Genomic DNA, 16,329 nt, shown 5'->3' with positions numbered 1-16,329 from the left:
CTTTACTGCTTCTGGGACTAAATTCAGTATGCACAGCTCTTTTTTATTTATTTTTTATTTTAAAGAAAGCCAGACAGCACCTGTGGGCTATCAAACTGCCGTTAGGCAATTGGTGAATCTGCAAAGATTATTCCAAAGTAACCGCTTGGCTAAGCTGGCTCAGCTCTTTATTTTTTTCATCACATGAGTTGCTTAGGTCTGAAAGGTTTGTTGGGTGAGTGCAGGGGTGTCAAACTCAAATTCATCGGGGGCCGATATAAAATTCATATAAATTCATCAGGGGCCGATATAAAAACAAGTGGAGGTTTCCTGAATGCATGTAAAGTGGAGGTTTCCTGTGTAGAACGGCCGGCGCCGCTAGAGGGCAGACGTTCTCTGGCTTGTAGGCTGCCGCGCATGCGCTGAAGAGGTGGCTTTCTTGTGTCAAAAAAAGAAGAAGTGAGAATAAAAGGTGAAGGCTGGCGGCCGGCGGCAGCTACACGGGCCACATGACGAGGTCTGGCGGGCTGGATTTGGCCCGCGGGCCTTGTGTTTGACACCCGTGGGTTAGTGCATCCTAAGGGACAATTCCCAGTGATTCTCTCCTATCTTGTGTCTGTCCACAATTTGAATGCCAGTTGAACCCTGTTATGTACTGAGTTAAATAGGATCCAAAATGCAGCAGTCTGATTGGTCCTAGAACAATAGGATTCAGAATGCAGCAGTCTGATTGGTCCTAGAACAATGCAGCAGTATGATTGGTCTGCAGGAGCCACCCAATCCAGCTCCAGATGGAAATGAATCCACAACCTGATTGGCCTACAGGAGAATTCCGGAATTAGCCAATCACGTACAGCCCATTGTGTAAATAATGTATATTTACATTATATTTGAGGGGACATTCATTCCTCCTCACCACTATGAGCTGAATAAAGAGCATGAAATCCACTCTCAACTCTGAGTATATTTCAAACCCTTCATAAGATAGGAACATAGGAAGCTGTCTTATACTGAGTCAGAACACTGATCCATTCTAGATCAGTCTTGTCTCCTCTGACTGGCGGTGGTTCTCCAGAGTTTCAATCAAGGAATATTTCCAAGCTCCACCCGAACATCCTAGAGATTGAATCTGGGACCTGCATTCATAGCAGATGCTTTACCGCTGAGCTGCAGTCCTTCCCCAAAGATATGAGTGCAATAAACTTTTTATAATAATAATAATTATCATTGTTTATTTATACCCCACCCATCTGGCTGGGTATCCCCAGCCACTCTGGGTGGCTCCCAACAGAATATATAAAACACAGTAAAATATCAAACATTAAAAACTTCCTTAAACAGGGTTGTCTTCAGATGTCTTCTAAAAGTCAGATAGTTGTTTATTTCCTTGACATCTGATGGGAGGGAGTTCCACAAGGTGGGCGCCACTACCAAGAAGGCCCTTTTCCTGGTTCCCTGTAACCTCACTTATCGCAGTGAGGGAACTGCCAGAAGGCCCTCGGAGCTAGACCTCAGTTTTCGGGCTGAACGATGGGGGTGGAGCCATTGTGTGGAAGAAAATGATTTTGCATGTACCCATCTTTGTTTTGGCTGTTTGGGGAGGCTTGTAAATAATCCCTTACCTCACTCTCTCCTAACACCAAAACTTGTTGACATGCAGTGAAGCCAAATGTTCAGGAAAAGCTAAAGTAGAAGAAGAAGAAGAGTTTGGATTTGAAATCCCGCTTTATCACTACCTGAGGGAGTCTCAAAGCGGCTAACATTCTCCTTTCCCTTCCTCCTCCACAACAAACACTCTGTGTGGTGAGTGGGGCTGAGAGACTTCAGAGAAGTGTGACTGGCCCAAGGTCACTCAGCAGCTGCATGTGGAGGAGCAGAGATGCGAACCCGGTTCCCCAGATTACGAGTCCACCACTCTTAACCACTACACCACACTGGCTCTCTTCCTGCAGTACCAGTTTCACCAGTTTCTGGAAACCACCAGAGGGGAGAGTGCTCTAGTGCTTGAATTCTGCTTGTGAGTTTTCCATAGGCATCTGGTTGGCCACTGTAAGAACAGGATGCTGAACTACATGGGCTACTGGCCTAATCCAGCAAGCTCTTCTCATGTTCTTATTAACAAGAGTTCTAATATGGCCATTGGTAGTGATCAGGACTTTTTAAACAACAACAATAATCCTGGTTATAAAGGCTGTCCCTCTGAGTTCACCAAGTTTGCTATCCAGCATATAGTTATTTTTAAACATACTGAAAGTGTTACAGTTCTCTGAGGAACAGATCCAAGACTAACATCTGTAATGTTTTCTCACCCGGCATATAATATTAGTAATGGACAGCTGTTGTTTAATGACTGGTACATTTTTAAAAGACTGCTTAATACTTCAAGGCAATGCAGTTTTGGTGTCACATTAATAGATTTTGATTATCTAATGCTGGCATCTGAGGCTGCAAAGTCCAAACTGAGCTAGGCTTTATTCAGATACCATTACAAAGTATGATTAATGAGGAACTTTAATAATGTTTTGGTGTGGTGTCTAAATTGGCAGACCATAGTTTGTGATCATACGTTAAAAACAAAACTTTGAGGTAGGTTTGAAAACCATTGTTTAAGTTAACCATAGTGCTGTTGTAAACCTTTTTCAATAAATGATGGTTTCAATGTGATATCTGACTTGACAGGCCAAAGTTGAAGCTATTTTTCTGCCTGGAGAGACTGCTGCCCTGTGGAAATTTAATCGAACTAATGAAAATGAATAGTGAGAGGATGGATAATTAGAGCAGATAGGCAACTCTAAAGCATGGTTTGCCTGCTCAAATGATAGTTTGGCAAGACCTGTACTTGGCATATGATCTAGTTTGCTCCTCAGCTCTGACTTCCTGTTGGCCTTGCCTGATCTGACAGTGACCTCCGTGTTTCACAGTCATTCCCACACCAGCAAATGCACAATCTGGATCACATTTCGCTTCAAATTTGTTTTGTTTTGTTTTACAGCTCAGCCCCTTCCTTGGAAAAAATGTAAAACATGAACGCAACAAACACACGTTTGCAAATCAGCACACCAAACCTAGAAACATCACTTCCTACAGTTCCCAGTCAAGTGGGTTTGTTGCTGCATAATGTGAAAAACCTACCGAACTCCCTTAACCTTGAGTGGATGGATGAATGTTTTGACAGTGGAGTTGCTGTCAGTTTGATGACCTTGACAGTCTTCCTGCTCTGCTTATAACATAGTTTTTGCACACTAATAAGGAAGGGGGGAAGGGACAGACCTGTTTCATTCTAGCCAGCCTGAAGAATTTAAAGCATTCACCTGAACTCTAACATTACACTCTTGGATACAGTCGGAAAATAATGTGAGCGTTTTCTGCCAAGCCTGACAAGCACACATTTCTCCCCAGTTACTTTTGGTGTGATTATCTCAAAAACTTCCATTAATCAAAGCTCGCTCAAGCTTACTTTTTTTGCCTCTCTTTCGAGAACAAGACCGTTTGCTCGAAACTGTGAACAGGATACTTTATTATGTCAAAATAAACCATCTGGCCGTACAACTGTTTCTAATTACTTCCCTGCCTAGACTGTAAACTTTGGGGTTTGGCACTGGCCTTTCCTTCCAGAATGCTGCCCAAATCCAGCTTCCAGGCAGCTAATCAAAGGCACTTGGTGGAGCACAGGAGGAAGGAGCCAGTTCTGGCCAGCTCAGAACTCTGCAAACCTTCTGGGTCTGTCTGTGTTTCGGACTCCGCTGGAGAACTCTTCATTTACTGCTTCCCTGGGATCTAAGCATGCATACTCAGGGGCTTCTCAGCTTGGTGTCGTTTCTATTCATGTCTTCACTCTTCGTCCTGCTGCCTGTTATTTCGCAAAGTTTCTCCTTGTCCCTGCGGTAAGCTAGGATTTTAAGCTCTGTTGTTGTTTTTCCAGCAATTAGCTTTTAGGGGCCAGGCAACAAGTTGCAAGAAAGAAACCTTAAAGAGGTATTTCTCTCCCTCCCCCTCCCTTCCCCCCCTCCAACCTGCCGCTCGACTCTTTGTAAAATTTGAGCAGAAGATCAACAGCATATCTGAGCGCAGAAGCAGAGCTGTAGCTGTAATTTGCGTTTTGACATCCACATTTGAACTTCAGAAGATACATAAGATATCCCAGATCAGATGGGTTAGGCAAAAATATGTTGTCTCTTTTGAGATTATCCCGATGAGCACACGTTAGAGCTTACTGCGATTTACTGACTTTGGGTTTTTTTGTGCTTCATATATTTGCTGGTCAAACTCTGTTAATTTGTAGCACCCCAGTGTCACCCCTATTCATGATCTTGGTAAAAACAGCTTTGCAGGAATCTAGATCTAGCATCCTGGACTAATTTTGGTCGTATCCTAGGAAAACTAGTAAGGAGGAGAAAAGGCACAATGGCTATAAATTCCCACAGTGGCTATAAATTCAGATGAAGATGCATAGCAATAGGGGTATAAAGTCTTGCAAATTCCATTGCCTGGGATTTGCAACTTGTCCGCTTGTATTTGAGCCCTGCTGCATTCCACTTTGGACTTCATTCCAGATAGCTCAGTTGGTAGAGCATGAGACTCTTAATCTCAGGGTTGTGGGTTCGAGCTTTACCTTGGGCAAAGGATTCCTGCATTGCAGGGGGGGTTGGACTAGATGACCCTTGGGGTCCCTTCCAACTCTACAATTCTATGCTTTGTCATAATAAATAAAATATTTAACTCCATACTTCTTTAAAAAATAATAATCCAGGAGCCTCATTTGCATGCTCTTCTTTCCTTCTTGAATAAATAAAATATTGTTGAGCTATTGCTTTAAAATGGAACTTGTAAAGATTTGGTATTAGGCTGGTCGCAAGGTGTTGGTCATTCTATGCAATTTGATATCCGGAAGTTTAAAAGGAAACTAACAAGGAAAGAAATGTGTGCCATGTTACATTACTGAAACAGTTTTATAGTTTTATGCCTTTATGTAAACCGCCTGAAATGTGACTTTAACATTTTTTCAAATGAATAAAGTAAATACTAACATTCTGATGGGGCATATATATGGGTCATGTCACCCGTTGGGTGGAATCCCAGCAGCAATAATTTGGGGGCATTCTGATTGGGAAGGTTGGCAAAGATGGGGAGGGAATGGATGAATTAAAATAATAAGCTCCTCAATATGATTCAGTACCTTTTTCTGGGGGGTGGGGGGAATAAACCATCTTCCCATCCAGAACATTAATGTACTGTCAAAAATAGAGATGACACAGGACACCTTGCTGGGCAACCTGCATGAAAGTATTTGCTAGGTTCTCAGGTTTACTTCGGTATTCAGTTATATAGACCACATTCCTATGAGTCAGTGCAAGTACCAGCCTTTCCAACTCTTCTTTGCATCTTCACAGCACCCCCAAGAGGAAAGGTACTGTTATTCCAATTTGTGGTTGGAGCGGGAAAACAGAGTAATTCAAGTGTAGGTTGTGTGTGGCTGATAGTGATTTGCCCAAGGGACAGTTCACGCTGCCCAACCCTTCTGTGCAATTTTGCACACAAATGCTGAAGGAAAGAATAGGGGCATGAACAAAGCTGCTCTGACAGGAAGGTGGCTGTATTGTTGTTGCTGTATTCCAGGATTACAGAGACAGCAGCCGACTCCCCACCCAAACTAGCTTTTATTCATGTAGCCAGTGTTACCTTTGCATGGAGGGCTTTGGGAGTGTGAACCTGCCGGGCAACTATAAAATAATTGTGGATGAATCCCCACGTGGTTACGATACTCATTGTGGGTAATCTTGGGACAGTCTCAGTTTATGCTTCCTTAGAGGATTGTTGGGACGCAGGTGGCGCTGTGGGTTAAACCACAGAGCCTAGGACTTGCCAATCAGAAGGTCGGCGGTTCGAATTCCCACGACGGGGTGAGCTCCCGTTGCTCGGTCCCTGCTCCTGCCAACCTAGCAGTTCGAAAGCACGCTAAAGTGCAAGTAGATAAATAGGTACTGCTTCGGCGGGAAGGTAAACGGCGTTTCCATGCGCTGCTCTGGTTCGCCAGAAGTGGTTTAGTCATGCTGGCCACATGACCCAGAAGCTGTACACCAGCTCCCTCAGCCATAAAGCGAGATGAGCGCAGCAAACCCAGAGTCGGCCACAACTGGACCTAATGGTCAGGGGTCCCTTTACCTTTAGAGGTTTGTTACATGGTCAAATTAAGGATAACCTTTCCCAAGTGCCTAGAGCAAGGCCAGCATGCACATGCAATAAATAAATTATGTCTAGCAAAGTGTTTTTCTTCTTCATTCGAAATGCAGAAACAAAGTTATTCCTGAATGCAAGCATTGCTGAAATAGCACTGGGTTCTGTTTCAAGAAAAAGCACAAATCTACCATACTGGTGTGAATTTTCGAGCCACGAGTCAATGTTAGTGTGTGGTTTAACAGATTTTAATATCTAGCCACTTAGTCCCATTATTATTTAGAACCCAAAATAAATGTTTTTCTTAAAACCCAAGAAATTGGTTCCCCACCAAGTTTAATTCCAAAATAATCTGTGGGCTGATTGCTGAATGAGCACAATCCAGCAGCGCAAGTTTCTACATCACTTGTGTGATTTTTTGTTTTGTTTTTACAACTGGTTGTCTTCTTAATTCCTTGCAGGAATGGTTGGGGAAGGACCTCGCCTTGCCGACTGTCCCTGACTGAGTCAGAGCGCAGGTGTCGAATCCCTGGTGGAAAACTCTGCAGTGGCAGAGGCCAGTGTGACTGTGGGGTCTGCATCTGCCAAGTGACTGAGCCAGGCAAATACTATGGGCCCCTCTGCGAATGTCATGAGTGGGTGTGTGAAACCTACGATGGGGAAACTTGTGCAGGTAAGCAAGTCTCAGCAGCTGACAGAGCTTCACAGTATGCTTCAAACGTGGTCATGACATCTCTGTAGCCATCTGAACTGTTGGTGGGCGCTGGCAAATGATGGGGCTGGAAGCCTTTACTATCGGGTTCCTGTATGAGTAGAGAGTTGTGGGAATCTTGGAGGTTCTCCATGTAGGTGGGTGAAGGAAGAAAAACTGAGCTGGTTGTGGCCATTCGGCGATAATTACTTTGGTTGAGCATGGTTACATGGTTAGCACGGTCAATGATTGAACTTTGGTTGACCCACTATGTTTAGGGTTAAGGTAATAAAGACTGGTTGATTAGAAGAATCCTGGTTCTTCTGAGTTTCTAAATAGCTAGAGACCATGTGAGACTCCATCAGTTCATGTCTAGCTGGTGAATTAGTGTGGTGTAGTGGTTAGAGCAGCCTTCTTCAACTTGGTGTTCCCCATTTGTTTTTGAATGCAACTCCCATCATCTGTGGCCATTGGCCATACTGGTTGAGGCTGATTGGATTTGTAGACCAAAAATATGAAAGGCACCAAGTTGCAGAAGGCTGGTTTAGAGTGAGACACTTGCACTGGTAAGACCCATGTTCACATTTCACCATGAATTTCACTGGATGAGAAAGGTGTTCTGAGGTTAAGGGCTGGTTGGAGAACCATGTAGATAACATTGAATTCCTTGGAGGGAGGTGGACTATAAATTCAAGAAATGAATAGCTTTTTGTTGGAGACTGATGTTTATTTATATGCCATGAAGAAATACCTCGCTTGCTGATTTCTGCACCTTCAAAAGCATGAGAAGAGGGTAGGCCTTTTTGTTCTGGCCAATTGGCACTCCTTTTTGTAAGCTGGAGCATAAGATCAAGCAAATTGGTGGAGTGCATGTGGGACCAAGAATGAAGGAGTCTTTTCCTGTTGGAAGGTGTATTTTGTATAAGGGGTCCCCCCCCCAAAGACTTACCATAGGCTGCCCCTAGTCAGGAAGCACATCTTAATACACCCCATACCAGGGGTGGGGGAACTTTCCAGCTTCATGAGCTAGATCCTCATAAGGATCTATCACATAGGCCATATTTGACAGGTGGGCAGGGCCACCCACCCTGTCAATCAATTGATGTCACAAATGACATTAGGGGGTTGGTACTTTGAAGTCCCAGAGTTGGGACTTCAAAACTGGTGAAGTAAAGGTAAAGGGACCCCTGACCATTAGGTCCAGTTGTGGCCGACTCTGGGGTTGCGGCGCTCATCTCGCTTTATTGGCTGAGGGAGCCGGCGTACAGCTTCCGGGTCATGTGGCCAGCATGACTAAGCCGCTTCTGGCGAACCAGAGCAGCGCACGGAAACGCCGTTTACCTTCCACCAGAGCGGTACCTATTTATCTACTTGCACTTTGACATGCTTTCAAACTGTTAGGTTGGCAGGAGCAGGGACCGAGCAACGGGAGCTCACCCCGTTGCCGGGATTCGAACCGCCGACCTGCTGATCGGCAAGTCCTAGGCTCTGTGGTTTAACCCACAGCGCCACCCGCGTCCCGTTCAAAACTGGTAGCAGGCAGCAAAGCACTGCTAAAGGGATGTTTTCCCTCCCTTTTGAAACTGAGCAGGTTCAGGGTGTGCAAGACAGCTCTTTGCAGACCACTTTCTCATGCATCTCAGCCAATCAAGATCACACTTCCGCTTGAAACAGGGTGCAATGAGTCCATGCCCAAAGCTAACATCACCAGCCAAATTGGACACCTTGGCAGGCCTAAAAATAGCCAGTGAGCTGCAAGTTTCCCCTCCCTACATAGGCTATCCCACAGGAGATTCTCAACTTTATTACAAGGACACCTCCCTTCAGCCCAGCTCTAGCAAAAAGCCAAAGAGATGAGCTTTGGATTTTATTTTCCAAAAATCAGTAGAAAGAGATTGTAACAAAATCTTGTGAAATATCCTTAGAGCACAAAGGGGTAGCTCTAACAACTGTGCAGCCTTTTGTGACAGCTTCCCTTTTAAGGCAACGAAACCAAATGGGGTATGGGGAGGGGAGAAGAAAAGGGAAGGTACAAAATCACACACGTAGGCTTGAAATCAAAAAGTCAATCTAGCTTAGCTAGTTAAATGGGTTTCATAAGATGTGCAAAAGAGAGGTTCCGAAAGAGAGCAAAGATATATATAGTTTTATTTGAATGCTGCCTCTTCATAGCCAAAATCATGCTCAAGACTGCTTACAACATGAAAAAACATATAATTACAAACATAATGAAAGCAATCATGAACAATAAATAAAGCATCAAAAGTACACAACCAAACTGAACAATTTCCACACAAACAATAATAAGATATTGATACTGCTTTTTGGTATTTTTATTTTATTTTTTATAACAGCAGCAACCCTCCCCCACCAGCAATACCCAAGAGTCTGTTCAGCCACCTCAGCTTTTGTAGCTGGAGTCAGTCAGGGCCCTGCCCTCCAGGACTAGTGGGGAAAGGCCTGCCAGGACTCACAGCTAAGATCGGCAGCCTCAGCTTTTGTAGCTGGAGTCAGTCAGCATATTTCACACCCTGGTCTGGTTGCCAAGGGTCTTTCTGGTTTGTGGTCTGAACTGTTAAATACTGCATTTCCCTTTTTTGGAGTCTGTAGATAAGGCCATGGCAGTTTTGGGTGCAGAACCAAATACTGAGTTTGTGCAGTCCACATGCTGTGTGTGGACTTCATCATTCATGCTGAATGCCGTGGGCACCACCCCCTGCGCACGCACGCACACACTGATTCCATGTATACATTGCATGAAACAGGCCCTAGTCATACTAATCTTTGATTTAATTCCATCCTCTCTGTGTAAATCTTCTTTAGTGCCCACTGTGCATTAAGGCTTCAGTTCTGACACTAGATTCTGGCACATGGTCTCTGCTTGGGCTGCAATCCTCCACTTGCTTACCAGGGAGTAAATTGGGTTGAATTCAGGGCACAGTATGAGCAAACATGCATAAGTCTGAGCTGCACAAGAACCTCAAACTTGATGTGAATTGAAACAGTTGTAAGGCATGATCACAATGTTAGTATTTTCATCTGTCTGTTTTAATTGCTCACATTCTGTTGTCAGGGTTAATAGTTTTTAAATAGCTCAATAACATGGGAACAGAGGAAAAACTGCAATCTTCTCATTTGTCAAAGGACTAGGGACTGTTTGCTGGGGCTTTTTCACATCACATCCTCTCTGAATATTTGTACCGGTTCCATGTAACGTGTCAACTTTTCGGGCCAGACACCACAATTAGGTCAAAGCAAATGTTACAGAGAGTGCCATTAGTAACAAATGCGTTCCAGCAATGTGCTTGGCAAATTTCATAGGAAAAGAAATAGCAACTTATTTTAACAGCAACGTTGTTAAGAATAATAAGTCCAATAATAACATGTGGAAAACAAACCCCTATAACATGAATGCTTTTTAAAAAGAGAAATTAGTACTTGGCCCCCTTTATCATACTGCATCATACAGAAATGTTTAATGTGCTCACACAGAACACTGCTGCTTAGGATAGAATACATGGACCCAAAATGTCATGCACATCGGACTTAGGTCTGTGCTGCATTTTCACTTTCAAGAAGATTTTCGGTGCAAGAGTGCTGCTTTCAAGGAAGCTGCTTTTGACGGGTGCTAAACACAATGGAAACCAAGTGTAATTCTACATTTTCTTGTGGATGTTTGAAACTGTTTGCTGCCACTGAATTGACTTTTTTTGTTGCTGACGCTGCTGTTATCTCACCGTGAATGACCCCAGCCAGTCAGGGATCACATAATGGATATGATGACATCACAGGTTCACTTAAGGCTTGATGACAGTGAGAGCAAATAGAGTTGCATATCCCTTGCTCCGTTAGATATTGCTGAGGCGTGTATATGTGTGCAAAATATCAGGCTGATGTTCCCTGTTTTGCTTGGTGTGCTGCAATGCCTTCTACTTTCTGTATAAGCTGAAGCTGAAAGTATCAGTATTTTTTCTGAAGCCTAAAGTTTTAACGATGCTGACTTTTCCACCATAATAATTAATGAGTTCAGTGAGAGAAGAAGAATTTGGATCAACTGCTTTTAAACGACTTTCCCCAAACTCCAATGCTTCATGCGCCAAGTATTCTCCATCAAGGGATCAATTCACTCTCATAAGAATTAGCATGGAGGTGAGGTCATTAAGATGCCAAATACCATATCTGAATAGTGGCTGGTAAGATTATCCTATATAAAACCTGCTATTCTTACTAGGCAGCCTCACCAACTTGAGACCACCAGACATGCTTGGTGGTCCAACAATGTATTAATAAACTGCCTTGTTTTATGACTTTGAGCAGTGCAAAAACAATAGTGTGAGCTGCATTCAGGCTGCTGGGTCATAAATTCTTCATGCTTACAGTGAGACAAAAAGAAAAATGGTTGATACAGGTGGGGATCAAGAATTATTATGGTGATATACACAGACAGTTAACGTCAGTTTTGAGTCATACTGTATATTAGTCCTTGCTTCTATCATGTTTGGAAATCTGCTATAGGTAGAGTTGTTTTGGGCATGATATTAATGTTGACTGAGGATAAACTGCCATCTTATTTTTCATTCTTATTACAGCACGTGGAAACAGTCTCATTTTGTTTCTTATTGTGCTGTTCAGTTCAATGAAGACTTTTTAGTTAATCTTTGCTTTGAGATTAATGCTGGTCCTGGGAAGGTTAAATGAAAATGAATCCAAAAGGTGGCTTATAGTTCAAACGCAGGGTATCTGTTGATAATAAAACAGATTGCAGCAGTCGTGTCTTGAGGAAAGCAAGGCAGAAATGTTTTTTTATTCTTGTAAGTACCATTTCCCAAGTGTGTGTGTCTGATATATATATGACATGACTCTGGCATGAGGCATCCAGCATGTGTGAAGAGGTCTGTGTGAATCTGAACTTATGATATGGTTTACCTTTGTAGATTGTGGCATGAGTGTAAGAGTGACATAACTCCCAATATGACAGGAGGGCCTCCATGATGAACTTTGGTGACCCTGGAACTTCTAGTCTCCTGAAAGCCACTCAGGCATATCCTGAGTTCACCCACATCTGACCTAAAGATTAACCCATGCAAATTTAGTTGCTAAGTACAGGATACTCAACTCCTTAATGGGAGCCATCCGCACAATGGTAAGGTGATTTGAGGGCAAATAGCAGGAGGACAAAAGCAATGACCAACCTACACAGCATCTTAAAAAGCAGAGACATCACCTTGCCAACAAAGGTCCGTATAGTTAAAGCTATGGTTTTCCCAGTAGTGAGAGCTGGACCATAAAGAAGGCTGATCGCCGAAGAAATAATGCTTTTGAATTATGGTGCTGGAGGAGACTCTTGAGAGTCCCATGGACTGCAAGAAGATCAAACCTATCCATTCTGAAGGAAATCAGCCCTGAGTACTCATTGGAAGGACGGATCCTGAAGCTGAGGCTCCAATACTTTGGCCACCTCATGAGAAGAGAAGACTCCCTGGAAAAGACCCTGATGTTGGGAAAGATGGAGGGCAGAAGGAGAAGGGGACGACAGAAGACAAGATGGTTGGATAGTGTTCTTGAAGCTACCAGCATGAATTTGACCAAACTGCAGGAGGCAGTGGAAGACAGGAGTGCCTGGCGTGCTCTGGTCCATGGGGTCATGAAGAGTCGGACACGACTAAACGACTAAACAACAACAGCAGCAGCAGCAGGAGGAGATGGCCTGGTTCAGTTAATCCACTCACTATCACAAGTCTTTCACCCTTTCATTAAGCAAACAGGGTGGCCAGTTTTCAGTCCTTTTCTCTTTAGGACGGGCAAGGTGAGAAATGGGCAGGAACTCTGAGTTCTCTCATCTTAAACCCCTCCTTTCCCTACTAGGAGGGATTAGCTAGGATTATTATTTAAACCCCAGACTTTCCCATAGCTCTCCTTGCTCCAATAGAACAACCCAGGACTCAGCAGACTTATGCTTTGCTTTAAGGAAAGGTATATCCGCCACACCCTTTCTCCACTTCTAGTTTTGGTTTATGGCAAAATTGTAATGCCCACATTTCTGTAGGCCTTTAAAAATAGTTAGGGAATCTTCTACTCTTTTAAAAGTTGTTAGGGAATCTTTTATTCTTTAATCAAGGTTTGTACGTATTGTAGAATTTGCTACCTGTCTAGATTGCTACTTTCCTGTCATATACAGTTGAGCGGACACAGAATCGCAACTCCGCTTTCCTTTTGTGCTTTACCTGCTGATTGCAGCATTTGGGCTTGATGAGGCAGGTGACTCTCACCTGTTCCAAGCCTCCTTCAGCTGAGGAATCACAGACCACTCACACCTGGCCAGCTAGTTTGCTGGGCTGTGAACCTTTGCCTCTCCTGGAGCTCCCTTTGCCTCAGAGCCTGGCATGTTTGTGGAGACAGGGGTGCCTCTGGCTCCGGTGATGGGTCCTCATGCTGTGGCATTGGTCTCCATCCCCTCACCATCCTCCATCACCCTGTGAGTACTTCCTTACCCATTCCCTGTTTGCTCCAGCCCTGGCTACACCCCTGGTTCATGGCAGCAATTATGTGTTAAAGGCGTCATGCAAATGCCTCTGTTTATGTGCTTGAAGGCCTTTGCAGTAGCTCCGTGGGATAAGTTGACACAAAAGTGGCTTCGTTGTGCCCTATGTCAGTGATGTGGCACCAAGCTAGCGGGTAAACTGAGGACGTCTGTTCCCCGAAACTCTGTGTTACGTATCGGGTGGGAGGGAAGGGAGATGAGATCTGGTGCTTTAGATGTTTTGACAATGAAAGGGAGTCATAAAGTGGGATGTGGTTTTCCATTCTGCTGTCACTTCAGGTTTGTCTACCCGGAGTAATGTGACTGACTCCTTCCGCCCATATGTCTTGCTAAATCACACCAACAGCTCAAATAAACTGTGACAGGTAGGGTCAGAGACCTTCTCCTCTCTAGCTCTCTCTATTCTGATGACTTCTGGATATTAGCAGTAGTAGCATCTGGTACATAATTAAGCAGGGCTTTCAGGAGTGGCTTTGGTTTATGTCACAGCTTCATAATGGAAGTTGGCAGTTGGATGTCAAATTCAAAGTCTTCCCCCGGCTGTACATATCATTAGACTGGTGTAGTTCAGGCACTCCACTTCCTGGAGTCGATGGCACACCACATTGCATCAGACCAGTTTTGATGCCTCCACACTTAGGGGATGGAGATACAGCAATGTGGGAGGATGTCCGTCAGTGAGAGGAAGTTCTCAACTGGAGAAAGCAGATGGGGAGAAATTAATCCTCATTGCCTCATTATACTAGAGCTTTGGATCATCCAATGAAGATGACTATTGGGAGATCCAAGACAGACAAAAGGCAATGCTTCCTCATACTGTTGTCTAGTTTGTACATGTACAGGAACATGGGAGCATGAGGGTACTCATAGGAAAAAATTGCATCTTCTTCCTCATTACCCAGAACTGAGATGTGGTTAAGTTGAGAGTTCTGTTCAAATCAGGACTTGTGGTTTATTTTCCACAGACAAACCATCGCTGTCAACCAAGAACAGATCTTGGCTACAGCTTATGGTTCTCTTATGGAATGAGTCAATCTATGAAATCAAATTTGGACGTTAGCAGTAAGGGAAATTGTGGCTTAGTCACCAGTAAGACTAGAGGAGGAGCAAAGCAGATGTGATCTTTCCAGGGGGGTTCTGAACGCTTACACATTTACACTTAGCTATGCACAGCATTCTTCCAACCTAGCAGTTCGAAAGCACGTCAAAGTGCACGTAGATAAATAGGTAGATAAATAGGTAGATAAATAGCTCCGGCGGGAAGGTAAATGACGTTTCCGTGCATTGTTCTGGTTCGCCAGGAGCGGCTTAGTCATGCTGGCCACATGACCCAGAAGCTTTATACCGGCTCCCTCAGCCAATAAAGCGAGATGAGCGCCGCAACCCCAGAGTCAGCCACGACTGGACCTAATGGTCAGGGGTCCCTTTACCTTTTATGCACAGCATAGCTTACATAGCCCAGCATGCAATCTGGGCCTGTGCATAATTAAACTACAGTGGTACCTCGGGTTAAGTACTTAATTTGTTCCAGAGGTCCGTTCTTAACATGAAACTGTTCTTAACCTGAAGCACCACTTTAGCTAATGGGGCCTCCTGCTGCCACTGCACTGCCGGAGCATGATTTTTGTTCTCATCCTGAAGCAAAGTTCTTAACCCGATGTACTATTTCTGGGTTAGCGGAATCTATAACCTGAAGCGTATGTAACCTGAAGCATATGAAACCTGAGGTACCACTGTATGGACTTTACTACCATGAGATATATTGATGGCCACCAACTTTGGGTGGCTTTAAAAGGGGATTAGGCAAAATCATGGAGATTTAAGGCTATTGCTGGCGACTGCTTCTTTCGGCTATGTACCACCTCCAGTATGAATGGCAGTATTCTTCTGAATACCAGTTGCTGGGGAACACAAACAGGAGAGTGCTGTTGTGCATGTGTCTTCCTTGTGGGTTTCCCATAAGCATCTGCTTGGCCATTGTGGGAAACAGGACACTGTACTAGATAAGCCTTTGATCTGATCTTGCAGGATTCTTATGTTCTTTGTTGAAATGCCTGAACATATACGGTGCAGTACATAATGTTCCTTGGGAAAGGGAAATGTACAAGTGCCGTGAGAGTTTCTTTATTAAGCCTTTGGATGAAATCTAAATCTGGTTGTTGAGTTGGAATGAAATGGCTGAAATGTATAAGCCTATAAATAATATTAGCATTATTTATGTGCCCCCGGGGAAGGGGCTCTTGGGCAGGCAGCTCCCACCCCCCCCTCACCCAGCCAGTCCCTGACATCAGGCCACTATCTGGAGAACAGAGTGCGGCCTCCCCCCCCCAATGGCGAAACCAGCCTCATCATTTCGGTTTACATCACAAACTCTTTCAAACACCCTTCCTTGCTGCTTCTCAAAGAATTGAAATATTTGCTAGCTGGCAAATGTGTGAAAACTACTCCGGCAGGTGTTAAGGAAACCTAGAGTACCGGTTGCCGAAGCAAATGCTGTTCTCAGTTTATGTTCATTATGAATGAGATGGTTATGTAAAGAATTTTTCACTTTGCAGATACAGCCTGTGACCTGGCTGTGGTCTTCTGCAGTTGTAAAATGTAGTAACATATTTATTTATTTAAAAAAACCACACATTCAGATTTGTAAATACTTCTCATAGGTTTGTGAATAGGCTTGGTTCTTGGATCTATTTTTAATTATATATCATTTTTGCCAACTTATATGTTACAATGGTACCTCGGGTTACATACGCTTCAGGTTACAGACTCCGCTAACCCAGAAATATTACCTCGGGTTAAGAACTTTGCTTCGGGATGAGAACAGAAATCGTGCCCCGGGAGCGCAGCGGCAGCAGGAGGCCCCATTAGCTAAAGTGGTGCTTCAGGTTAAGAACAGTTTCAGGTTAACAACGGACCTCTGGAACGTATTAAGTACTTAACCTGA

The 16,329-nt window shown here is 44.0% G+C and overlaps 1 protein-coding gene across 1 annotated transcript in view; it reads left to right on the top strand.

Moving 5' to 3' along the window:
* The first annotated feature begins 3,639 nt into the window (after positions 1 to 3,639).
* The window catches only part of ITGBL1 (integrin subunit beta like 1), a 132,660-nt gene continuing 119,970 nt past the window's right edge, over positions 3,640 to 16,329 (top strand). The window contains exons 1-2 of the mRNA XM_053384463.1: positions 3,640 to 3,863; positions 6,615 to 6,826. Coding sequence (XP_053240438.1) covers positions 3,763 to 3,863; positions 6,615 to 6,826 — 313 coding nt within the window. The 5' untranslated portion in view covers positions 3,640 to 3,762. The remainder of the gene's footprint in view (positions 3,864 to 6,614; positions 6,827 to 16,329) is intronic.

The sequence above is a fragment of the Podarcis raffonei genome, chromosome 4 (assembly GCF_027172205.1).
Source record: "Podarcis raffonei isolate rPodRaf1 chromosome 4, rPodRaf1.pri, whole genome shotgun sequence".
Lineage (NCBI taxonomy): Eukaryota > Metazoa > Chordata > Lepidosauria > Squamata > Lacertidae > Podarcis > Podarcis raffonei.
The sequence above is the reverse complement of the archived record's forward strand: the minus strand, read 5'-3'. Positions and strand labels throughout refer to the sequence as shown.